Source organism: Dermacentor variabilis, chromosome 2 (genome assembly GCF_050947875.1).
Source record: "Dermacentor variabilis isolate Ectoservices chromosome 2, ASM5094787v1, whole genome shotgun sequence".
NCBI classification, from domain to species: domain Eukaryota; kingdom Metazoa; phylum Arthropoda; class Arachnida; order Ixodida; family Ixodidae; genus Dermacentor; species Dermacentor variabilis.
Window position 1 is genome coordinate 85,053,005 of NC_134569.1, and position 25,698 is coordinate 85,078,702.

Below are 25,698 nucleotides of genomic sequence, written 5' to 3' on the forward strand. Positions count from 1 at the left end.
CTGATGAACCCACAGTCTCTTCCTTATGTGCATACTAACATAAATATGTAGCTGCCTAAAAATTTTCAAGTAGTATTACCTAATGTAAGCTTCTGGGTATTTTGCTATTGCACCAATTCTTTTTTCTTGTCCCTTTATGACCCGCCACGGTTGCTCAGTGGCTATGGTGTTAGGCTGCTGAGCACGAGGTCGCGGGATCGAATCCCGGCCACGGTGGCCACATTTCGATGGGGGCAAAATGTGAAAACACCCGTGTACTTAGATTTAGGTGCACGTTAAAGAACCCTAGGTGGTCGAAATTTCCGGAGTCCTCCACTACGGCATGCCTCATAATCAGAAAGTGGTTTTGGCACGTAAAGCCCCATAATTTAATTTAATTTTTTTGTCCCTTTATGTTGCCCTCTTTCCAGGTCCCTTGCCCTTTCTGTGGGAATATATTACTTATCTTTCACTGCCATCAGTAGTAAAGTTATGATAGAGGAATCACACTAAAGGGACCATATGAAAGTTTACATAAATCAGTAGAAAACAACCTGAATTAATAGGAAGTAACTTTGTCGTTTGTGCTGTGCAGTCATCGCACAGGCGTGCTGATGGCCTAGAGGAAGAAGCAGAGGCCTTTGAAAATCAAGCGGCACGCTACTGGGAGGCTGCGCTCACCATGCTTGAGACATATCGCATTACCAGGAGCCCAGTGACACCATCAGGCCGTTTGTTCTGTGTGCCAGGTGGTCGTGGTGTGACCAGCCTGCAGGAACTGAGGAACATCAAACAAGAAGCCAAGATGTTCCTAGCCATGTGTGCCATGAATGCAGGCTGCCTGGATGAGGCTGCCGAGATGTTTTCAGGGCTTATGACTGCTCAGGCTGCATACTACACGGCACTTGTGAGTAGGCAGCAGTGTACTAAATCTATTTATGCTCCTTTACATTTGTTTAAGCTATGGAATGAAAAACATACTTTCTTATTTACTACAGCACTTGCATTAAAGTAAGACATAATATGCATTACCCAGAGTTAAATTTAAAATTTTATTTTTAATTTGCTCTTTCGCTTCTCGCAAAAAAAAAAGTGAAACTATCACAATTAGCTATACTGATTAAGTATCAGCTTTGAGAAACGAATACAGAGAGCACTTCCAAACTTCGTAAAAATTCTTGGCGCTCTAACATGTACCTAGACAGTGTACCCCTGTAGCTTTCCCTCAGTTGTCGGAGACAGTTGTTTGCAAGTATAGTTTGCTCAAAGCATGTTTGAAATTAACTGTCAGCATTGTCAAGCTTTTATTTTCATGGTAATTGTGGCAGAGTGGTCTTTGTGGTTCAGGAAATCCAAAGAAAGCTTAGATCTGTTGTGTCAAAAATTTATTATGCCTGAAGTGTTCTGTCATAACGGTTGAAAATAGAACTTGTTCGTGTGTTACGAGAGCACTTGGGAGCAGTGCAAGAATACTGGACAAGAATAGACAAGAATTCTGCACCCTTTGTTGTGTATTCTTGTCCATTCTTTTCACTTTGTCCCCAAGTACAACTCTAGTTTTGTCGATGAATATGCTTCAACATTTCTTGCTGCTTCTCATTGTAATGGTAGATGATGTGTTTCCCCTTTTACGCAGAAATTCATGCAGCAGTGACCGCTCGTGGCGTAGATAACAGAAGCTGGAAGAGTTCTGTCTTTCATGTATGCCATCTATAAAACGACCACAAATAGATCATCATATAGTTTTTTTTCGAAGAATTGTGAAGGAGGAAACAGCGAAATAGACTAAAGCCTGCTTTGGCACATTGGAAATTCTGTTCTTGCTACTTGGCATGTTCTTGGGTAGCCTTAGTGGGCATTATACATCATTCAGATTTGACTGTTACTAATGTCTGTCCCAACGTATTAATGCTATGAAAAGAACACCACTTTGACCTCATTTTCTCACTTGCCTTGAGCACCTTGCGTATCTTGTCAACTTGCTAAAAAGATTACTTGGAATATTACATTACCCTTATGAGTAGTTGGTGTTCAGTCACTAAATTTGAGAAACTTGCTGCCTTGATATTGCTTACAGCAATACATATATTACTGAAAAGCCTTTTTTCCTTACTTCTATTTCCAACAATAAAGTAGATAAAGATAGCACAGAGAGTGAATGTGCGTGGAGGCACTACTTACAAGTAGAACCTGATTTCTTGAAAGGCCAACACGTACACAAAAAAGCACCAATGGAAATCAAAGTGTCTGCACGGCATCAATGCCAAAATGTGATGTCATAGAAATGTTAAATGTAAGGAATGTGCATGTTGCTAGAACAGAAGTTCTTAAACATTCAGCCCTCTCTTTCACATTTATTGTGCGCAGATATTTTAAAGCCCTTTGAAATGAGCCGTCATTTCAATCCATAGTGTAAAGTTTGCTTACAATGAGGATGACACGAAAGGTGTAAATAAAATTTGTGTTGCTCAGAGCTAGAGCATGAGTGAGAAAAATGCTTGGACGTGAACTGGTTTCTACGTGCTGTGAGAGTGCAATAAGCAATGCCTGTGTGCACAGTTTGGCACTTCAGCGGGCTTCGATCAGCACGCTCAGAGGGCTTACTCTGATGGCATGGTGATGTAGGTGATGGAAAAGATGGCTCGCAAGGCTTCCCAACGGGGTGCGCGGTATACCCTGCTGCTGAAAGAACGGGCGGCATTGCAGCTTGCCCTTGAGCGTGGCTGCCGGCAATCAGACTGGACCCTGATCTCCACAGTGTCTGCTCAATTGGATGACCTTCAGGAGCGCCTGAACTTGACCAATGTCACCAGTGAGTATGGTTAGCTTAGCAGTGCTGATTAGGTAAAGGGTGGGCCTACATCACAGAAAGGATATAAAAAACAGAATTGTACAAGCTGGGAAGACATGTTTCTTCCCTGTTCTTTAAGCCCAACACATGCAGCCATGCAGACATTAGACTCAGTATGCTCCTTTAATATGTTTGATATGTTTATAAATTTCATTTTAACATTTTTTCTTGGTTCCCTGCTTCATCTGATATGTGGGGTGATCAGTTTTGTTTTGGGGAATTTAAAAAAATCCCTTGTGGTAGATAGCATAATTCTTGTCCTTAAGCTGTGTTATTCAAAGGGGCGGACATTATAGCATGAGAAATCAAAACACATATTCAAAAATTAACTCCCTAATTAATTACCTTAAGGCATATATTGTAATTTACAAATTGGAGCCACTGAGCTTGCAAGACGCATCTACTTTAGATGAATTTCCAGAATTGCATCAGTTTCAAGATATTATTTCCCAAATTTTGGGACTAAATACTTGGGTGTTCCAGTTACTTTTGTGCTTCTGTGCATAAAAGAGCTTCTAATGAAAAAAGTCCATTTTTACGGTGAGTTTGATGGCACATGTCTCCAAAGCGGTGTCAATCGGGAAGTCAGTCCAAGAGGATGCAATCTCACCGGCTACAATTCATAAATTGCCATATGTGCCCTAAAGTAATCAGTTAAGTTAATTAGTGAAAATTTGCTAATTACATGAATCTGTGCTTTGATTTCTCGTGCAAGTAATGCCCACCTCTGAATAATCCAGCTCAAGGACCAGAATTATGTTGTCTGCAACAAGTGATGCTTAAAAATTCCATAAAACTTAAAATCACCCCCTTATACTTCAAGGAGGCCCTAAACCACTTCTCGGGCTTGGTGAAATAACATAGCCTGCAGGTAGCATACGCTGGTGTGAACATCTCAGCCAAGTTTTGCTGCTGTACGCCGTGCGTGGAGCTTGCAAGCAGATTGCGAAGTCACCTCCTTTATAAATGCTTTTTTTTTTGTAAACAGAAGGCCCTGACCCCACTGTCTTCTGGACACTTTATTTCGTCATTCCCTTAGACAGCCGCTATTGGCCGATAGCTGACATCAAGCTGTAGTCGGCTATGTGGAGTAAATAGTGCCGCCGCTACGGGGTGCTGCCACGAGTCCACTGGCTAAGAGCACTGCAGCTCGCTGCAGGGGGCGGCGTTTGGCTTATGTTTAGCGCGTCGTAGGCACCAAAGGCGGAAAACGTGGCGTCTAAGTTAACACCTAAATTAAATTTGAACTGCGTGCCACAATGACATTTAGAAGGCGGAGCATTGTGGCACACCCCTCTGCGCTGTAGCCTTCGCAGTGCAAGGCTTTGAAGAAAGGAGGGGAGCACAGCGGAGGCTGTGTTTGATTGCCAATAACTCTGCTTCTGCTGAATGCATTGAAGTACTTCTTGCGGCAAAGTATTTCTGAAATAGCCTAGTTTCACTTCAAATGCCTTTCTCCACTGCGATAAAAAGTGGTTCAGGGCTCCTTTAAATAAATTTTAAGTAGCAAGAGAGTGCCAGGTCTGTCTGCCTTCCTTGTCGCATTTGTGTGTGCTGTGTATGTATGTTCGTGTTTTGTCCTGATGCCTGTGTACCAACTAGCCTGGCAACGTACTTTCTTACATTATGAACATTTCTGGTTTTTCACACGAGATTTGAGGTCTTGTGTCTAAGATGTCAGGTAAGTGTTCTTCACAGCAATATGAAGATTTGACGTGTATTCTAAGTTCATTAACAAACACAGAGGGCAGATTCTTCAACTCTTATTTTAATTTCTCTCCATTGAGAAGGCTACTAGCCACTGAGATGATGGAGTTGTTCCTTTATCATTGTGGGGGTTCGCTCAGCATGCGGCTAAGGCTGAAGGCGAGCTCCGGATCTAGCCGCACACAGGTGTTCTGTGGTACTCCGCAAACAATAGCGCATGTAATCGCAGCTATGTCGCGTTCAAACGAATAAGGTATCCAGCGGCGTCAACTCTAACAATGTTTATTGCTATAAGCAATAAGAGACACTGGCAGAGAGAAGTCTACTCTGTAATAAGTAATAAATAGTCTTGCCTCGTTGCCTGGGATAGACAGGCAAATGAGGTCACTCATAGGTTGCAGCAGGTAATCCAATTGAGCAGGTTGGAGGTCGGGCACCAGAGAGAGAGAGTCTGCCACTGTGGCGGGCTTTTATACTTTTTTTTTCTTTTGAGAAGGAAATGACCTCCTCGCCTGTCGAATACCTTTCCTTTTCCCATGAGCTGGGTTGGGGAAAGGGGTATGCATGTCACAAGAGTGATGGAGAATGGGAGGTTGCATGGTGCCTCTCTCCCATCTCTACGCCGGCTCTCAACGTGATCACAACATGAAAACGGGACAACGTGAGTATGCGGAAGGAAATGGCGCAGGTGCTTTCCACAGCATAAAGCTTTATTTCCGATATATGTTTGCCTATCTGCAAAGACTGCATTTGCGTGTTATTCTGTTGTTTTTTCTTGCTCTTGCCATTATCATGTTATGTTAGGTCTATGGACAATGCATCCTACAACACCAGAATAATTACAGCTCTTGAGCTACTTCTGAAATTCTCACAATAGCTGCCTGTTATTGTACAATGTATGGTGATGACTGAATGTAATGGGCAGTTATTAGTCACAGCATTCGACTTCACAACCATTGTGATTGTCATTATTATGGCTGCCATTTTATAGTTCTCTTTCTTGTACCCAACTTTGCCATGGGAACAGCTCGGCTGATTAGCCAAGCTGGAAAAAAATAAAGATTGCATGTGGCTGAATATCTTCTATTCTATTTGCTTGTCTCTATGCATCTTTGCCCCTAGAATAATCAGATGTAATAAATTTTAAATAAAAAGAGATTATGCAGGTTGCCGCACACTGTGAGTATATATGTAAGTGAAGCTTTCTTTGCTGTTTGCTTTGATTGGTGATAATTAGCAATGATGCTGATGGTGAATGTATCATTTCTTCAATGTTTAGTGCAATATGAGAGTGGTGAGTTGATGGTAAATGTTACCTTGTGTGTAGCACTGCTGTTCATCTTCATAGTACACAGAACACACAGCCAGACATACATATTTACTTGAGGCGTTGCTATGCGCCATTGTTCATAACCTCCGAGAAGGTTAGTATTGTCATTTCCTCACACAGCACGTCGCCTCGAGGCAGAAGTGTTAAACTTTACTTTGCCACATTCAGATTACGAGGTACGCCGTAGTGGCAGACTTAGGATTAATTTTAACCCCGTGAGGTTCTTTAACGAGCACCCAAACCTAAGTGCACAAGCGTTTTTGTATTTTCTCCTCGTTGAAATGTGACTGCCAAGGTCAGAATCAAACCCGTAATCTCAGGCAGTGCCATCAGCACAAAGCTACCACAGCAGACACAGAATTGAAGTGCGAGGCCTAGATTCTACGGTGCTACGATGTCGCCTAGATGCTACGGTGCTTTAATGCAGCTTTGAGTCTGCACGCCGTGCATCGGTTGTCCGCTCGACTAATTTGCATGGTCTTTACTATGTGCCGTCCCTTGAATTTAAATTTATTCAGTTTGTCCACCACCGCTGTCATATCTAGTAGTAGCTAGAGGGTGCCTTGGAGGCGCGTGCATTGAGGCACCCAAGTTGTAGCATTCTCACCTTCTCACATTGCCCTCCCCCGCCCTCCCCCAATTATGTGAGTTGTGAACAAAGAGTTCCAAAAGTTTCATGGCTGTGTTGGTTCTATATATTCTCTGCCCCCCCCCCCTCTCCTCCCTACCATTCCATATACCTCCCCTCTGGATGGTTGCACCTTAGTAGAAAGGTAAGCACTAAAGTTCCTGCAATGCTTATGCAAGGGGTCACTGATAATTGCAGCCATGGAGAGGGTATTGCGGCAATGCCCAGGGAGCTCCAGAGGACATTGTGCACATTCGACGTGGTGCAAAGGTCCAAAGAAGTTTCTCATGTCACCTATCCTGTCTGCCACAGTCCTGCCATGTATAGACATGCTTTGAACCACCCCCCCGACGCAGCGTGCAAGGAAACAGCAGCAGCAGCAGCGCAAAAATCAAAGGAAGAAGCAAAGAAAGCTTTAAAAGCATTATCACTTCTTGTTCATTCCATTTGTTAAGGTTACGCAGTTTCTTGAACTGAATGGACCATCTTAATACATGATACATGATTATTAGCAAACCACAGAGCAGTGTTATTGTTGACTGGTGCAGTTTTCTTGAGGATTACCCTTAGATTCCACACGTCACACCTCTACATTACATTTATGCTTATCAATCCCCGATACGACTGCTGCTTTAGCTGTGGTGTGCTTTGCATCCCAGCGTGTGCTTTCTTAGTGTGTGTGGGTTGTTGATTGGTTCATGAATTTTGATGTCCCAAAGCACACTGGAGCTGTGAAATAAGCCATGGTTGAGGGCTGTGGATTAATTTGGCCACCTGGGCCACGAACGTTTTTGCATTTTGTCCCCATTGAAATGCAGCCACTATGGCTGAGATTTGAACCCACGACCTTGTGCTCAGCTACTGCAGTAGCTTGCAGGTTGTTCACAATAGTATTACAAGCATTTCTTGCAGTGAAAGTAACGAAGAGCCTTAGGACACACTTGGCAGACTTCTAGCCTAAACGTCCTCCAAATTTTTCCCAATGGGCATTCTTTTTTTTATGAGCTTATTATTTGTTGTGTGCACATTGAATACAAAATAATAATAATAATAATAATAATGGAGAGCCCTTAAAGGCGTTCAGTGAAGTTTGGTTGCTTTGTTTGTTTTTGCAGATGGCTACCATGATGACGACAACAATGATGAACCATCAAGAGGAGGACAGGGTGATTCCCTACATCTGTCTGCTCATTCTAGCACTAGTTCTGTGCATTGGGCTCAGCAGAGCAGCACCCCCAAGCCTGATAAAAGCTTCTATCCAGCATGCACACCACCAGAGAAGTCTCCTACTTCAGAGGTAAGTGTCCTGGGCGTAATGAGCAATGAGCAGTTTGTGACTGCAAATGTCTTCAAAATGCCATAGCCACAAGACTAATCACCAAAACTGACCTAGCTAGTACCACTGTTGCATGCAAAAACTGAGGGATGGCTCTGTGCTAGTGATGCAAAACTATCGATGGTACTATTGATACTATCGAAAGTTGGATCACTATCAAACTATTTATGGCAAAAAAAAAAAAATTATGCTAGTACCGTTATTAGTACAAAGCCATGCAATGCATTGTATGTAATACTGCAACACAAACTTTCTGACATTTCCTTTCGTGCCCTAGCCATGCATTATGCAGACTGCAGTAAGGATCGTAGCTCTCTAAGCTTTTGCAGTGTGTACGTTACTAAGAATGGCAGAAGCAAACTAACAAACATGGCAGTGGAGTTTTTACTTGGTATAGTTTTCCATGGCAATAGTTATAAATTCACGTGAGATGGTTTACCAGTACCTGGAATTGCAAGCACAGGCAAGGAACAGCAGCTCTTTAGAAATCCGACAAAGCTACATAATGCCACTCTCTGAAGTTGCTATGAAGCATACTTGTGCATCCCTGCAATGTCGGTACCAGCAGAATGCATGTTTTTGGCAATTGGGTATACATTATTTCAAACGAGAGTAGTGGACTGAAAGGTAAAAAATATGACGTAAAGTTGCACATTGAACTGTTACTTTTAAAAAAATGTACAATAGGCTTCCGTTAATTCGACTCCGGCTAGTTCAATTTTTTGGTAAATTCGATTACGATGGAAGGTTCGGAACAGTGCCTATGTATTTCAATGGGCCAAAACTTTTGCTACTTTGATCCAGTAATTGGCCTTTGCCAGACAATTCAAACTTGACTGGCCAGCACGCACACACCTAACCGGAATAGTGACCTGAATCATGACCAAAATAGTTGCTGCATGTTTTGGCAGTACCAAGTGATGGTAAACATGGCGAAGACACATATTTTTCTATTGGAAATACTGACTTTTGTCCCGTCCTCCAGTTTTAAAGAGAATACAGCAGCTCACAACAAATGGTTTGGCTCATTTACCCAATTCTAATGCATGCCTTATTCCTAAGAAAATTGCTCCCCAGATTGTATGGGCACTACAGTCTGATGTGAACCCACATTCGTTGTGTCAGTAGCAGCTCACCGTCAAAGCGTGTCCTCCAAAATTCGAGTGGCCTTTGTGGCTCCAAGCCACTGTCATTGCCATTGTCATCACAACAAGCCATCAGTACCAGTTTTCACATTGGATAGTGAGGCAGAGATTTCATGCTTTAAATACGAAAGCCCATTCAAAAGATACGTTATTTAATGTGCTAATCTAGCAACAGAAGTATTACATTCTGTTTCTGGTGCTCGATAGACTTTCACACATTGCAGGAAGAACTAGTGAAGTTATTAGTCTAGGCATGGGCCATCGTCCCATTTGAGATTCTTGTGGCTAGTTGACTGCAAGTGTGAAACAAACACTCCAGAATATGAGGACAAAGCTCATTGCGATTCCGTCAGGAATGATGTCCGCCCTCCGGCCATTGGATGTTGTTCTGAATAAACCATTCAGGGACTGAGTCCGTGAGCTTTACAACCAGTGTATGACTGGTGGCAATCTGAAAATGCCAACAGACCACCACTGGCCCACCATTGCCCATCTGCAGCCAGGTGTTGTGGTAGTGGTGGTCACTGCCCAATGACTTTGTTGTGCAGGCTTTCAGAAAGTGCTGCTTAAAGGACCCCTCACCAGGCCTCATGGCAAATTTTGGTTACACGCTGGAGGTTGTTATACTTCAAGAATTTTTCAAATTAGTTCGTTAATAGCAGAGATAGAAATATTTAAAGTGTCGTGAACCCATGACTTCAGGGGGTGAGTGTCACTGCCAACATAGATGCTCTCTCCAATTTCAGTCGTCTAGCCTCTGCAAGTGAAATTCCTTCCTTGCGTTCTTCCATAATGGAGCTGAAGGATTGCTTGAGGGATACATCACAGGCCCTGCCTTCTTTTCTCTCTCTCTCTCTGTCTGTCGTGTGCGTTTTTGCTTAGTGGCGCACTTCCAGTGATGGTCTCACACATGCGCTGTTGTTGTGTTAGCTTTATTTCTCGAAGCGCACAAATTTGCACACTGTAAATGAGAACACCTGATTAGAGGTATAAGTCAGTGCCACAGTCACGAGCACTGAGGCGGATGTAAGCAGATCAAAGAGCACAATCGCGCATTGGAACCTGGTAGAAATTGGCGGGTAGTTTCGTTCTCTACACCCGTGACTGCACAATGTGGGAACAAGCAGACGAAGCAGAAGTACGTCCCTCTATCAATGGCATGGAGTAAAACAAAGACTCGCAAACATTTGATTTGTAGGTTTTATTATTTCAAACTTCAAATCGTCTATTGAAGCAACAGATCAAACAAATAACTTATACAGTCGAACCTGGCTATATCGAACTCGCAAAAAAACGCCTATCAGTTCAATATAGAGCATAATTCGACATAAGCCTCCTAAAGAATTGGACGTCATAAAAGCACATACCATTTATAAAATCACTTTATTGATGAAATTAGCTTAGTTTTGCATGAAATAGTCCTGTATTTTCTTCTGCTTGGGCAATTTCGCTGCCCGCGACACACGCGCTTCTCCACATTGTCTAAAGAGTCAGAGCAGCTGAGGCCACAACCTTCCACATTCGCGTAGAAGCACCGGACTAGTGCTAGTGCACCAGTCACCTCGGAGGATGTGGGGAAAGGATTGCCGTTGCTTTCGTCATTGCAATGTAGTCTTTGTTTTTGGACTCTCCCGTGGTCACAACACCATCATCTGCACTCACAAACTTGTGGACTGTTGATTCATCAGCGGCTTTCGGAAATTCTGACAGCTTGCTCCAAACTTTGGCTACACCGGCAATGGCTTCATTGCACTCATTGGAATTTACATTTACAGTCGTCACTAGGCACGTGGAAGCTGGCACATCTGAAGCAATTTTGAATGAACTACTTGTACATGGCCATCTGTACGTGTCGGGCGTCGGGGGCACTGGGTTGCGTGTTTGTCCGCTTTAGCCCGTATCTCCCCCTTATTCTTCAAGATCCTGCTGAGAGTGCTCCTCGGAATTTTGCATGCTGCGGGGACATCCGACTTCTCACCACGTTCAACCCGATTTATGATTTCGAGCTCCACAGCTAATTCTGCCACTTCATCATGGCAACACGGCGAGAGAAGGCCCACAAGGCACCAACACAATGAACCATAAAAACAGTAAGACAACTCGCACTTGCGCCATCTTGCACGACGTGGGCACAAGGGCCTTTGATTGGCTGTCTGAGCAAGCACTTTGGGTGGGCCAGGGTCATTTTATCTTTTGCAGGGGGATGTCGATGGCTCGCCTGACGCAGCGTGGTCACGCTAGGGAGAGCAGTTGAATCGAGTTGCGCTGCCGGGTTTCCCCGCTGCCGCGAGGGAAAGCCAACGTCTGAGCGTACTTTTGCGCCGCTTGAAGTTCAATATATCAGGAGTTGCTGCTATTTTTGTTCAGTGTAAGCGTAATTTTTGCTATATATACTCTTCGTAACTATATAATGTTCATAAGTTGTTCGATATTCAGAATAATTCTATGTAAACGGGTTCGGTATAGTGGGGGTTGACTGTATTGCCTTAAATAATGCTGGAATTCACGTGTCACTGTGACGTCACAGCGCTGGAATTCACTCCAACTGGGAGCGCAGCAGCCACAACGAGAAGGGTGCACGGCATTTGGTTTTAAATTTCAGCTCTTTTTGCGGCGCTTAGGGGTGTAATACTTTGCAGACATGATTGTATGCATTGCGCTTGTTCGCTAAATATGGCCAGGTATGATGAGGGGCCCTTTAAGCAATCCCTTCAACAGCACTGAAGACTACTGTCTGCGGGAAGCATGCAGCAAGAAGCAGTTGTCTTCATGTGAAAGCTATGACAGCTTTGATACCTGACTCCAGCAGGCTTTCGCGCCAAGGATGTGCGAGTGCTGGAAATAAATAATCAGGTTACTTGAGCACAGAATGCCTTTTATCGGCTTTTTTCACCTCTAGGTAAGGGATCAACCCATATTCCGGGGTGCGATCTTGTACGCGTTCCAAAATAGAACGGAGGTGGTTCGTTCTTTACGTCACGAAATAGGCTGTATGTTCCGTTCCGTTCGTCCGATAGCAGATGACACGGAATGATTGACAGCAGATATCACGTCACAATTGACGTCATGGCGTTCGGCACGGTTCAAATTGACGAATCGTATTTGGCTCGGTGGAAGTAACGGCCTTCGTTCTATTTTGGAACGCGTGCAAGATCGCACCCCTGGTTTATACGGTGCACTGTGTGATCAGGCGGGGTGCGGTGATGGGTGTGATGCTTAGTAAAACTTTTTTTTTTCCCAAATGAGCATGCTCCGAAGTGAGGGTTTGGGCCTTACACAAGGGCAAGCCTTACACAAGGGCAAGCATTACACAAGGGCAGGCCTTACATGAGTCAAGTAAATACAGTGTGTCACTTGTATGAACAGCACAAACAATAAAGTATTAAGCTAAAACTGCTAAATGAAAGCGGGGCCCTGATTCAACCATATTAAAAATGTTGTCTATTCACTGCAGGAAACCCCTGAGTCACTGTCATGTCAGCCAAGGTCTGCTGCAGCTGTGGAAGCACCTACCATTGCTAGCCGATTTCTAGAGCTGCAGCTGCATTCTATATCACTGCACCAGGAGCTGGCAGTGAGTCGGCTTCATGGGATGCAGGAGGCCAGTCAAAGCATGATCAAAGAGCAACTTGACAATCACAGAGCTGTTCTTGCAGAAGTCAAGCAACAAAAGGCTGCTATGGAACAACTCACGGTTGGCTTCAATATTTTAGTCTTCTCAGTTTGCAATCTAACATGTGAATGAGGACAGTTGTTCTTGAAACTCTTTATGTTCACATATAAGGTGTGGTGAAGGGTAGGATATGTTCACTGTTAATTGTGTCTCTGAATCTTACACCAGTGCCACAGGGCCTTTTTTGATTGTGATCAAACCTGATCGGTATTGAATTTCTCGACCACGATTGGCTCCCTTTTGCAGCTTGTGCAGCAAAGTAGATTTCAGTCGAGAAATTCCATCCCGACGTGGCTTCACTGCGGTCAGAAGTGCACTATGTGACACCCATATTGGTCTTTTTTTGTAGCAACAGGTCTTAAGCTAAAGGGAGTTCTGATTTTCGAAAAAGAAAGAAAGAAAGAAAAGTAAAGGCACATGCTGTTGCTATCCACCATAGATAAGAAGCACCTGCTGTATATATTATATATTGCTGATGACGGCACATGAAGGAGTGCACATTTGTGGAGTGCGGCGAAAACAGGGTCAGAACGGGCTGATAGTTGTGCACAAACTGATTTTAATATTCACGCAGTCCGTATATAGAGCTCTGTGGCATGACATTACATGAACACTAGGGGCGCACTATAGCATCCTCTTAAAACTCAAAACCCATGACTCTGAAATCCGCGATACCACAGTATACAGTGCAATAACATTTCGTATGTTGTGTATTGTTATACACATTCACCAGGTTCGGTGCTCGTTATGTCCCATTTCAGTGGTGCAAAATGCGATAAAGCTGAACTTGGGCGAGTTTCAGATATATTTGGAAATTTTGGATATAAAGCAGCACACGAGAAACAAGTACAGACCGATAGAAGCAAATGCAGCTTGATACTCCAAGTGACTGTAACTGCATAGCACCTGGTGGCACTGCAGTAATGCCTAGTGGTCAAGTAGGTCCTAAAGGATTGGTCAACACATGTGCCTACCATGTTCCTAAGCTGCACAAGTTGAGTGCCTTAGAACTTGTTTTTAGGCGAGTTGGTGCATATTAGCCAAAAAAAAATATATATATATATATATATATATATTAACGGTGAAACTGTTAAGGGCTACTTTCCCCACTATCGTGTCTGCATGTAGGAAAAAAATCCCGAAGATAGTGCAATGCCAGGCCTTCCCGCAGCGGAGGTGACGCAGGCGTTAAGCACTCCACATATGTGGGCCGATCACAAAGGTAGTGCAATGCTGGGCCGACCGGCGGCCGCAGTGATGCGAGTGTTAAGCAATTCCCATGTGTGAACAGATCCCGAAGGTAGTGAAATGCTGGGCCAACCCATGGCGGAGGTGCAGTTCGCCATTAAGGGGCCCAGATACACAGCTTCTTTCATCATGCTTCTTCACAGAGTGAAAGGGCACTGAAAGTTCTTTTTTTTTTTTCCTTGCACAAGTTGAGCGCCATGAATTTTCGTTTGACAGAAACTTGTAAAAAAATTGTAAGAGGCACTCAGAATTGATGTTGGAGCCACACTAACTGCAAATGGGATTGGTATTACACACTGTAGGCAGTCCTATACAACACTTCGTACCATCCTACATGCTATTATAGTGACTGTACATAAGCCAGATTGCTAGTTATAGATTAAAGCTATTGAAAGTCACGTGTGTAGCTTGGTGGCTGGGAGACATTGTGTATCAGTGCTGAGCGCACATACTTCATAAACGTCTTAGAGTATATGTTGTGTTAAAAAAATACTCTGTTACGACTGGGATCAACAAAGGAAGAGATTCTTTAGATTAGCAAACAATGTGGATAAATAGGATACTACATTGCTTGCCTAGTCGGTGCGAAATGCTTATTATAAATGTTTTAGTGCAACTAGAATGAGGCCCACAAGGAGAGGACAAAAACATTGCATACGAAGATGTAGTTTTTTGCCTACCATTTTTAGTCTTGTTTCAATTACGCTAAAGCTTTTCTAATAACCAACACCGTCAAAAGCTTGTTCATGTAGTGCACTGCATTTTTTTTCTACATTTCTCCCAGTTGCGCTACAAGCCTCATTACTAGCATTGTCAAGCATTGTTTACTTGCCAGTCTTTTTTGAAACAGGGAAGGGCGTGTGAGCAGGTATTCGCGATCTAAGCAAGCCCAAGATGGCGGTGGTCAGTGAGATGGTATGGGGATAGTCATTGCATGAAATTGTACAGTTCTCGCCACCACTTTCCACTGCTAGAGTGCTACCACAACTTTTTATATAATTAATGTTAAATAGTTCTGTGATGAATTAGTTACTCATAACTACAGAATAAGCAATTTACGAGACCTAGGACCCAAATATGTGGTTTCCAAAGAGTATTACTTTCTCTCGCAATTCTTCAGTGTTCGATGGTTGTGTCCCCTTTTAAGGTATCATGTGAACTGTGTGTGCTTCACTGGTTTCTTCCCACAGAAAAAAATTGATGAGGTGGCTGCAACGACTGCTGTGGCAGCCGATGCTGCTTCCTGCTCACAACGCCAGAATGGAGGCTCTGAGCACAGAGATGAGCAAGTCAGTGGCCGTGGCTTAGAACATAACTACTCTCGCTATGAGACAGCAGCTTCTAGCAGAGCGACACCACTGATGGCAAGAAGTCGACGCTTTACTGCATTGCCTCGATCTGTTCCACATGTGCAAGGCCCTGCACGTAGAAGCTACTCCGTGCCTCATTTTGGCCACTTATTTGCCTCGCAACACTTGGGCCAACCTTTGGCACATCATTTTGCATGGCAGCTGTTCCTTTCACCACAAGGCACTATATCATTATCAACTGTGCCAACACCTTTCCCTGGTGTTGCAGGACAGGTGAGAACATTCGTGCGTCCTATTTAAGGCATATAACTCGAGGTGGTTTGACTTTGTTGAGGGAGTGCTCTTGGTAAAAAAAAAAAAGCAATAGTTTCTCTATGGAAGAGAAAGAAAATAAGTTGCAGGACACAGTTGTACCACACAGAAACACTTAGAAATAGGCCAAAACCACAAAAAAATGTTCATTTTAGAACCTCGTTTGATAGCTAGAAACCTTGCCATGGAGGTGTTCTTGTATGATCCGGTTTTGCACAACTGAGTGACGTTCTGTACATATGCAAGGCTTGTTTTCATTGTATCATGACCATCAGCATAAATTGAAATGCAAACAAGAAATAACTGATCAGAATGACTGTTATGCCTAATTACACAAAAGTGTGGCATGTAGTCATTCTGTAGTTGGCTTCTGAGCATGGAAGCTTCTATCATGCTAGGCGTACATTTTGGCATTTGAATTAAGACCCTGTTACAAATGCATCTGAACTTTGAAATGGAACAACACAATGGAGTAGTTGTGGAATTGTTAACATTTTAAATTGTGCTAATAGTACAGGCTGTTGTGATACACTGAGCTGTTTCCTTGAGTACTGCATCTTTGCACCATCAAGACAAACAAATTTTGCGCTGATGGTTGTAGGTGCTTGTGGCATGAACATATGAAGCAGAGTACAACTTAACACTTCTTCTGTCGCCCTTTTTTTTCTCTTTCTCTCTCTCTCTTGCCTCAGTTTGCAAATGATAACAGCCGCCCACCTCCATCCACCGTGTCTGCCAGCAGCACTCCATCTCGCATTGTAAATGCAGATGAGCTTCCTGTGCCGATGACCACCACCAATGCCTTGCCCATTTGGGGAGGGGCAGGTGGTTCCCCACTGACTGCGCCTTCATCTTTTCCCACCTCTACTTTGATTACTCCGAGTACAATGGCTGCCTACTGCCAGGCTGTTAGTGCACCTCAGCCAGTAGCCCTAGAAACAACAGCACCACTATCCTCTACTCCAGATGACCAGGCACCGTTCACTGCGCTTGGCACAGGAACAGAAAGAGAGAACCAGAGATTATCGGTAATTTTTTCTTTTCTTTCTTTTTTCTTTTTTACTGTATGCAGCATGGTCGTACAAATATAGAATGAACCAAAATTGAATGCGAGCTTTCAATGCCTGTGATCTTGTAGCAGCGGAACACACACATGTACAGCATGCTCATTGTCTTGTAGTTTTCCATTAGCCTTGTACTACTCTGGCTATCTGACTCACAGTTTTACTAAAGAGTTCACTAGCTCTTATGGTACTGAGATTGCGAAGCAATAGTATGTACATATTATATCCCTCTCTCTCTTCTTTTTTTCTTCTCAGCCCTTCTCTCTGAAGTCAGTTGACATCAACCGACTGCCTCCATCTACCTTGTCTACCAGCAGTGCGCCATTTCACCTGGCAAATGGGGATGTTGTCGAAGCATCAAACTTTAGCCACCATGCAGAGCCACAACTTCCAGCAGTTGTTGCAGCCATACCGACTAAGTCGCTGCATCCATCACATCGCCAAGCCATTTGTCAGCAGACAACTACAGACAGCAAGGGTGCTGGTGACAGTAATTCCTCTCCTGGCAGCATCCTGACTACTTATGCAGCAAACAGCAAGGCTACCACATTTCCAGACTCGATGTCATGCTTGAGTACTCCAGTAACTGTGCCAGCACCCTCTTTGTTTGGCTCCAAAGCATCCACCACAGCAACACCAGCACAATTATTTGGTTCACAAATGGCTGTGTCCAGTGCATCAGTGACTGGAGGTAGTGTATTGCCAATTCCAACATCAAGCTTTAGCACCTCCAAAATGATGCTGGCATCTTCCGTCTCTGGATCTATAACATATGGCAAGGCGACATCTACTCAACCCTTAGACTTGCCATTATCTATGTGCAGCACAGCAACCGTCGTGGCACCTTCATTTTCAGTGCCAAACTTGTGCTTTAGCACTCCAGAGGCTACACCAGACGCATCAATGTTTGGAGCTGCAACAGCTACTAGAATGACGCCTGCTCTATCATCTGGCTTACCTATAACTACATCCACTGTAGCAGCCATATACACTGTAGCAACCACATCCACTACATTTTCAGTGTCAGCCCCAAGTATTGGCACATCTGCGGCAATGCTGGCACCATTTATGTTTGAACCCTCCACAGGCACCACAGTGGTGCCTGCTGCATCCACTACAGCAATCACTGTTCCAACTAAATTTTCAGCACTGACACCTTCTGTCCTATCTTTTGATTCACAAGGGACTACGCCAGCTGTGTCAGGCTCTTTTTACACAGGCATGCCCCGTTTGCATGCAACTACTTTTGATAACTTTAGTCGAAGCCCAGAGTCCTCTACATGCACATGTGATGTGAACAATGGTGCCAACAGACTCGCATGTCAAGTGCATGGTTTGAAAAAGCAAGACATTGTGGGACATAAGACTGCAGAATTCTCACAGCCTGCTATAGAGTTGAATGCTGTGGCTTCAACTCCAGATGGAAATGCCCCCACCAAGCTTTTTGACACGAAAGGTGTAGTTTGCACACCTGGTGCCTCCGCACTAAGCCATAACCTTCCATCATTTGGTGGTGTGTTTGCTGGCTCTCGAGCTTCAGGAAATGAGGAGTTTGGTCAATTCCAGTTTGGTAGTACCCCAAAAGTGACAGAGTGTCGAACCAATGTAGCAGACTCTGCTGTAATAGCAGCTACAGCAAAGGAACAACCACATTCTGTTTTAGAAGGTGATGTCACTTTGTCTGGAAGAAAGGAACCCATGTCAGCTGCGTCAGTGCTTGGCAGCAATGCCACATCAGCAAACAATGTTTCGAAAGGATCTGAAGTTACTAGCTCATTAAAAGTGGGTGCATTTTCCAAAGAAAGAATGCCTGCTGTTGCGGAGACTGCGACAAGTGATCCATCGAGACCTGAACTAGCTGCAAGCACTTCGTATTCTTCTTTGGCCCAGAAATCATCAAGCACTGTGTTCAGTGAGCCTGTGTCTACTGCCTCTTCGATTGTGATTGGGCTTCCAAGAGAAAAAATGTCAACTGGCACGGAGACAGTAATGTGTGAACCACCACTGAACATACATGTGAACCAACAACTTTTGTCCAATGGTACCAGCCTAGTTGCAGGCTCCTCATCTCTTCCGTTAGGTGGGGAAAATGATAAGGAGAAAGAACACAGGCCTTTTAACGCTCAGCTAATAGCACCAGGCAATTTAACAAATAGCACGCCTTCACCAGATAATAAGGAACCTAAATTGGCCAGACCTGTGCTTGGCAGCGCTGATTCATCATCAAGGACTGCGTGTAGTGAGCCTGTGTCTACTGCTTCTTCAAATGTGGTGGAGCTTCCAAGAGGAAAAGTGTCAATTGGCACACAGACAGCAACATGTGAACCACCAGTGCCCAGCCTAGTTGCAGGTTCCTCATCTCTTCTGTTAGGTGGGGAAAATAAGGAAAAAGCAGAACACAAGCCTTTTAACGCACAGCCAGTAGCAGCAGGCAATTTAACAAATACCACCCCTTCACCAGATAAGAAGGAACCTAAATTGGCCAGACCTGTGCTTGGCAGCGCTGATTCATCATCAAGGACTGCGTGTAGTGAGCCTGTGTCTACTGCTTCTTCAAATGTGGTGGAGCTTCCAAGAGGAAAAGTGTCAATTGGCACACAGACAGCAACATGTGAACCACCAGTGCCCAGCCTAGTTGCAGGTTCCTCATCTCTTCTGTTAGGTGGGGAAAATAAGGAAAAAGCAGAACACAAGCCTTTTAACGCACAGCCAGTAGCAGCAGGCAATTTAACAAATACCACCCCTTCACCAGATAAGAAGGAACCTAAATTGGCCAGACCTGTGCTTGGCAGTGCTGATTCATCATCAAGGACTGCGTGTAGCGAGCCTGTGTCTACTGCTTCTTCAATTGTGGTGGAGCTTCCAAGAGGAAAAGTGTCAATTGGCACACAGACAGCAACATGTGAACCACCAGTGTCCAGCCTAGTTGCAGGCTTCTCATCTCTTCTGTTAGGTGGGGAAAATAAGGAAAAAGCAGAACACAAGCCTTTTAACGCACAGCCAGTAGCAGCAGGCAATTTAACAAATAGCACCCCTTCACCAGATAAGAAGGAACCTAAATTGGCCAGACCTGTGCTTGGCAGCGCTGATTCATCATCAAGGACTGCGTGTAGCGAGCCTGTGTCTACTGCTTCTTCAATTGTGGTGGAGCTTCCAAGAGGAAAAGTGTCAATTGGCACACAGACAGCAACATGTGAACCACCAGTGTCCAGCCTAGTTGCAGGCTTCTCATCTCTTCTGTTAGGTGGGGAAAATAAGGAAAAAGCAGAACACAAGCCTTTTAACGCACAGCCAGTAGCAGCAGGCAATTTAACAAATAGCACACCTTCACCAGATAAGAAGGAACCTAAATTGGCCAGACCTGTGCTTGGCAGCGCTGATTCATCATCAAGGACTGCGTGTAGTGAGCCTGTGTCTACTGCTTCTTCAATTGTGGTGGAGCTTCCAAGAGGAAAAGTGTCAATTGGCACACAGACAGTAACATGTGAACCACCAGTGTCCAGCCTAGTTGCAGGCTTCTCATCTCTTCTGTTAGGTGGGGAAAATAAGGAAAAAGCAGAACACAAGCCTTTTAACGCACAGCCAGTAGCAGCAGGCAATTTAACAAATAGCACACCTTCACCAGATAAGAAGGAACCTAAATTGGCCAGACCTGTGCTTAGCAGTGCGTCTTTATCATCAAGGACTGCATGTAGTGAGCCTTTGTCTACTACTTCTTCGATTGTGTTGGAGCTTCCAAGAGGAAAAGTGTCGGTTGGCACTGAGAGAGCAGCATGTGAACCACCAGTGCCCAGCCTAGTCGCAGGCTCCTCATCTGTTCTGTTAAATGGGGAAAATGATGAGGAGAAACAAGGACACAACCCTTCTAACGCACAGCCAATAGCAGCAGGCCATTTAAAAAGTAGCGCCGCTTCACCAGATAAGGAACCTAAATCGACCAGACCTGTGCTTGGCAGCATGGCTTCATCATCAGGGACTGTGTGTAGTGTGCCTGTGTCTATTTCTTCTTCAGTTGTGGTGGAGCTTTCAAGAGGAAAAATGTCAGTTGATGTGGAGACAGCAACATGCAGGCCGCCAACACCCAGCCTAGTTGCAGGCTCATCTCTTCCATTAGGTGTGGAAAGTAAGGAGAAAGCAGAACACAAGCCTTTTGATGTACAGCCAGTTGCAACAGGCAATTTCACAAATAGCAACCCTTCACCAGATAAGAAGGAACCTAAATTGGCCAGACCTGTGCTTGGCACTGCTGCTTCATCATCAAGGACTGTGTGTAGTGAGCCTGTGTCTACTGCTTCTTCGATTGTGGTGGGGCTTCAAAGAGGAAAAGTGTCAATTGACACTGAGACAGCAGCATGTGAACCACCAGTGCCCAGCCTAGTTGCAGGCTGCTCATCTCTTCTGTTAGGTGGGGAAAATGATGAGGAGAAAGAAGAGCACGTGCCTTTTAACACACGGCCAATAGCAGCAGGCCATTTAAAAAGTAGCACCTCTTCACCGGATAAGAAAGAACCTAAATCGACCAGACCTGTGCTTGGCAGCACTGCTTCATCATCAAAGACTGTGTGTAGTGAGCCTGTGTCTCCTGCTTCTTCGATTATGGTGGAGCTTTCAAGAGGAAAAGCGTCAATTGATGTGGAGACAGCAACATGCAGGCCACCAACATCCAGCCCTGTCACAGGGTCCTCATCTCTTCCGTTAGGTGGCAAAAATGATAAGGAGAAAGAAGAACCGATCGCCAACAGGGGCCCAGCTCTGAGCTCATCCAGTAATGATGATAATGCCAGCAAGCTTTCCAGTGCACACGCAGAGCCAGAAGAACCCATGTTCTTATTTGGTGTCACTCTCCCAAATAGGAAACAGTTGGATTCAGTCACCACTGCACATGTTGGAACCACATTTGGGAAGAATGCATTTACGTGTTCCATTTGCGTTGACCAAAATGTGAAAGAAGTTTCTTGCCAGTTGACTGAATGTGGTGGGTTTCTGTCTGTTACTCCACAGAATGTCGAGCAGATTTCAGAGGAGCCAGAACAAGTTAGCTCTTTTGTTACAGTGGATGCTGTGATGGAGCTACCAAGTTCTAGCTCTTCAGTGGAATCATTGTTCAAGTCTACTACTATCGCTAAGAGAGAGGAATCGACCGAGCTGCCTTCAGCAGCTAATGTAAATGTTTCTTTGTCTAGCCCACTAGGAGGCACTATGAGCACCACCCAGATTGCATCAACAAGCCATGTGTTTGAATTTGGTGTGACACTGCCGGATCAGAGAGCATCTGTTTCACTTAGTTCTTCATATCCTGATACTACTTCCATGTCAGAAAAGAATGTGTGCAGTTTAAAAAACATGACAATAGTTTCTGGACACAAAGCGACACCTATTGATGTAGCGGGTGCAGATGTTGAATTAGCAAATTCCAGCTCCTGTGTACGACTTTTGTCCAACGGTTCCACTATTGCCATGAAAGATGAATCCGCTGTGCAAAGCCACCTGTCAATGACTGCCACAATCGATGCAGAAACTATTAAGCTGAGTTCAACACCAAACAAACTTGAACTACAGGTTGCATTCCCCTTGCCACCTGAGCCACAGGTCGCATCTCCTCAAGCAAAGCCATCAGCTTCAACACTAGGCACAATTAGGCAGCAAGCAGGTTCGCTACAAAACACTGGTGAAGCGGCAGAGGACTTTGAATCCAGTACCCTGTTTGAGCCAATGCTCTTACTGCCGGAGCGTATGGAAATCACAACAGGTGAAGAGGATGAAGACGTCCTGTTTTGTGAGCGAGCAAAGCTTTCTCAATTTGATGCTGGGACAAAGCAGTGGAAAGAGCATGGAATTGGGCTGCTGGAAAGTGAAGACAAACCCTGTGATAAAAACCTTGCAGCCCAGTTTAGGACACAGGAAGAGGCTGACGTTTTCAAACAGACATTTGAGAGCGGCAAGGACAAAGCCCAGTCCACAAAAACACTGAAAGAAGATGCAGGGGAGGGAAAGGGTGGTGCAACCCAGCAGCAGGCTGACGTGAAGAGGCCACAGGAGCTGGCAGCTACCATGCAAGAGTCCCTAAATAGCTATGCATGTGACGAGCTTGCCCAAGATGAAGAAATGCATGCACCCTATGAGATCTTAACATATGGTAAGCTAGCTAACCAAATTGCTAGTTTACGTGGTTATATTGCAGAAAACATCAATGTACCTGCCTCCAGTGGCACGAGCTCCCCTCTCAGCACTGCGTGCTCAGGAATTTCACCAGGCATGTCTACCTCTGGTATTTTCAGTGCCAGTAGCACACCACAGTTTCTCAATTTGAGCCCCGGATCAGGACAATTGTCTTCTAGAGTAGTGTCAAGTACCATCAAGCCTTTAAAACCTATGCTTGATACCCTACCTTTGCATACCTTAGCATCACCATCGTCTTTTGCATTTGAGATGACCATCTGTAGGTCCTCTTCAAAACCAGCTACCAGTACACCAGTAGCAACAGCATCTACAGTGGCAAGTGTAAGTGCATCTCTCTCCCTCTCTTTTTTTTCTTTTACTATGTTTGTTGCAATGCATATGTGCTTGTGCTCTTCTATAGTCACAGTTCATGAAGCTTCATTCAGACTGATGCTTGTGCCTTTCTAGGGCTGATACAAACATTGCATTTACCCGCCGCGGTTGCTCAGTGGCTATGGTGTTAGGCTGCTGAGCACGAGGTCGCGGGATCGAGTCCCGGCCACAGCGGCCACATTTCGATGGGGGCGAAATGCGAAAACACCTGTGTACTTAGATTTAGGTGCACGTTAAAGAACCCCAGGCGGTCGAAATTTCCAGAGTCCTCCACTACGGCGTGCTTCATAATCAGAAAGTGGTTTTGGCACGTAAAACCCCATAATTTTTTAAACATTGCATTTGAGTTGCTACTGAATACTACTGAATACGGATAATACTTTATGTCAGTAGGAACAATATGTGCTTTTCTAGAGCCTACAAGAATAACTCCACTCTGTTTTAATGCCAGAGTTCTGATGAAATGGTGATGCTGTTAATGGTATGAATAGCTCAATTATGGCATGTTCTGATCCTGTAAAGCTTACTAAAAAGGAAGTTGCACATGATCTGGTATGTGTCGTAATTTGCTTTCCCAGAAATGACATTTTGAGTCCAGAGGAAGAAAATAAATGTTAGAATACCATTGGCAGGATTTGCTAAATGGTGAAACTGAAAATCCTTTCCACTGATTTGGATTGGATGATATGGAAACCTGTTTTTCCATTTGACAGTGCTTAAAAGTCTGTTTAACTTCACTTTAGTTAATTTGAATAGTGGACAGTTCGAACTTATAATCAGTCTCTTAAGGGTGGAATTATTGGATGATGATTGTACAAAAATTGCATTGGCAATGACGCATAGATATAGTGGGAAACTGTTTTGAAGAAAATTTACTTAGTTTGTTATACAAGTATGCAGCACTTCAAGAAAATTTTAGCTCAGAACTAAAAAAATGTTACCCACTTTCCCACATCCATTGCATCATTTCTAATCACTGAAATGAATGCCTTGCAAGTCTTCTGTAGTTTAGTAATTACATTGCTAACATGTTCACGGCATTTATATACGAATTAGAGCAGTTCTTTGTCAGTGTTTCTGAAAGTTTCATGTCGTTGATGTTTGCTTCCTAAGTACTACTTTTCCTTCATTCAAATCTATCTGATCTATAAACAGTATACAAATAAGCTTAAAAGAGGCAAAACAAAGGCGCCACATATAGAACAGGACTTGTACATGCTGGGCAGGTGGTTTCAATTACCTAGAAGATAGGTGTTTTCCACTCATTTCATGTAAGTCATTGAAATTTCACAGACATCATGAAGAACCACAGTAAACATATTGCCTTGCCAGGTTCTGGTTAAGAATGTCTGCAAAACAAGACATTAACTATTAAGTTAAAGTTAATTAAATTGCTCTCTACCACAATATTTTAAAGAAGTGGCTTCACAAGTTATGGGTAAATTGCTGTTGTCCACCTCAGGAAGCAAAGTTTTCTTTGAGTGCCTACACAGGCTGCTGCATTTATGCTGAAACGTAACTCACAACTGCCTACACCCACTTTTGTATAAAGAATAACATAGTTTGTGCACCTTTCTGGAGCTAGGCAGGAGACGTAGATGGCAAATGTTGACTCTTGCATTGTTACATGTAGTGCATACCTGAAGATTATCTGCACAGCAAAGCAGAAGAGTAGTCCATAAAATGTTTTTAAACATGGCACTTGCATGCTGCCTTTCGTGTTCACAGGGCTTGCAATTGTCAGCGACACAGTCAGAAAGTGGTTGCACTTCTTCCCGAGACGGGAGCACAGAAAGCAGTCCAAGACAAGCTGGGGTGGATTCTTGTCACACTGGTGCTTCCAGGCGAGGAGTTGGGCGTTCACTGTTTGGCACTGCTACAACAGCTAAGAAAAGCTCAAAACATGGTGCGCTTGACCCATCCATGCATCACATTTGATTGACTGATTGCCATTTCTCTAGCAGTCGCTATGGATAATTGTCAAGTGAACAATTACACGGTATGATGTAGCTTTTGTTTGTTGATTCTGCAACCTAGCATTGTACATGTATTTGTTTGTCATGACAGCACATTCGAGAAGGCATGACAGATCCCAAGTTATAAATTAAATGTTTTTTTTTTCTTTGCATCTTATTTACTGCTTTATTCTGTACCCTTAATGTTGATAGCACTTAAATTATGATTGGTGCTTTATGTTACGCTTCGTCGACACAGGCAGAGCTCTTAATATGTTTACAGTCTGACATAATTAATATTTAAAGGTGCACTGCAGTAATTTTTGAGTGCGGTAAGAAAACATTTCTAATCTGTAGACAGTGCTGCGGTGAATATGCAAGCCAAATATATTTCCGCCTGCCACAGTGGCTCAATGGCTATGGCCTTCTGCTGAGTATCAGGTCATGGGCTTGGTTCCCGGCCACTGCTGCCACATTACAGTGGGAGTGGAATGCAAAAGCGCTCATGTACTTAGATTTAGATTGGCATTAAGGACCTTCAGATGGTCAGAATTTATCCAGAGCTACAGCATCCCTCATAACCTGCTGCGCAGCTACAGGACGTCAAA

At 44.0% G+C, this 25,698-nt stretch overlaps 1 protein-coding gene across 7 annotated transcripts in view; it reads left to right on the forward strand.

The window, feature by feature from the left end:
- Positions 1–25,698, forward strand: part of LOC142572217 (uncharacterized) — a 108,864-nt gene that overhangs the window by 77,666 nt on the left and 5,500 nt on the right. For 4 of the 7 annotated variants that reach the window (XM_075681169.1, XM_075681171.1, XM_075681170.1 and 1 more), the window contains exons 14-21: positions 575–886; positions 2,605–2,791; positions 7,611–7,792; positions 12,431–12,670; positions 15,088–15,480; positions 16,212–16,547; positions 16,839–23,084; positions 24,864–25,041. In XM_075681169.1, coding sequence (XP_075537284.1) covers positions 575–886; positions 2,605–2,791; positions 7,611–7,792; positions 12,431–12,670; positions 15,088–15,480; positions 16,212–16,547; positions 16,839–23,084; positions 24,864–25,041 — 8,074 coding nt within the window. The remainder of the gene's footprint in view (positions 1–574; positions 887–2,604; positions 2,792–7,610; positions 7,793–12,430; positions 12,671–15,087; positions 15,481–16,211; positions 16,548–16,838; positions 23,085–24,863; positions 25,042–25,698) is intronic. The other 3 variants (XM_075681175.1, XM_075681173.1, XM_075681174.1) reach the window with 3 other exon arrangements.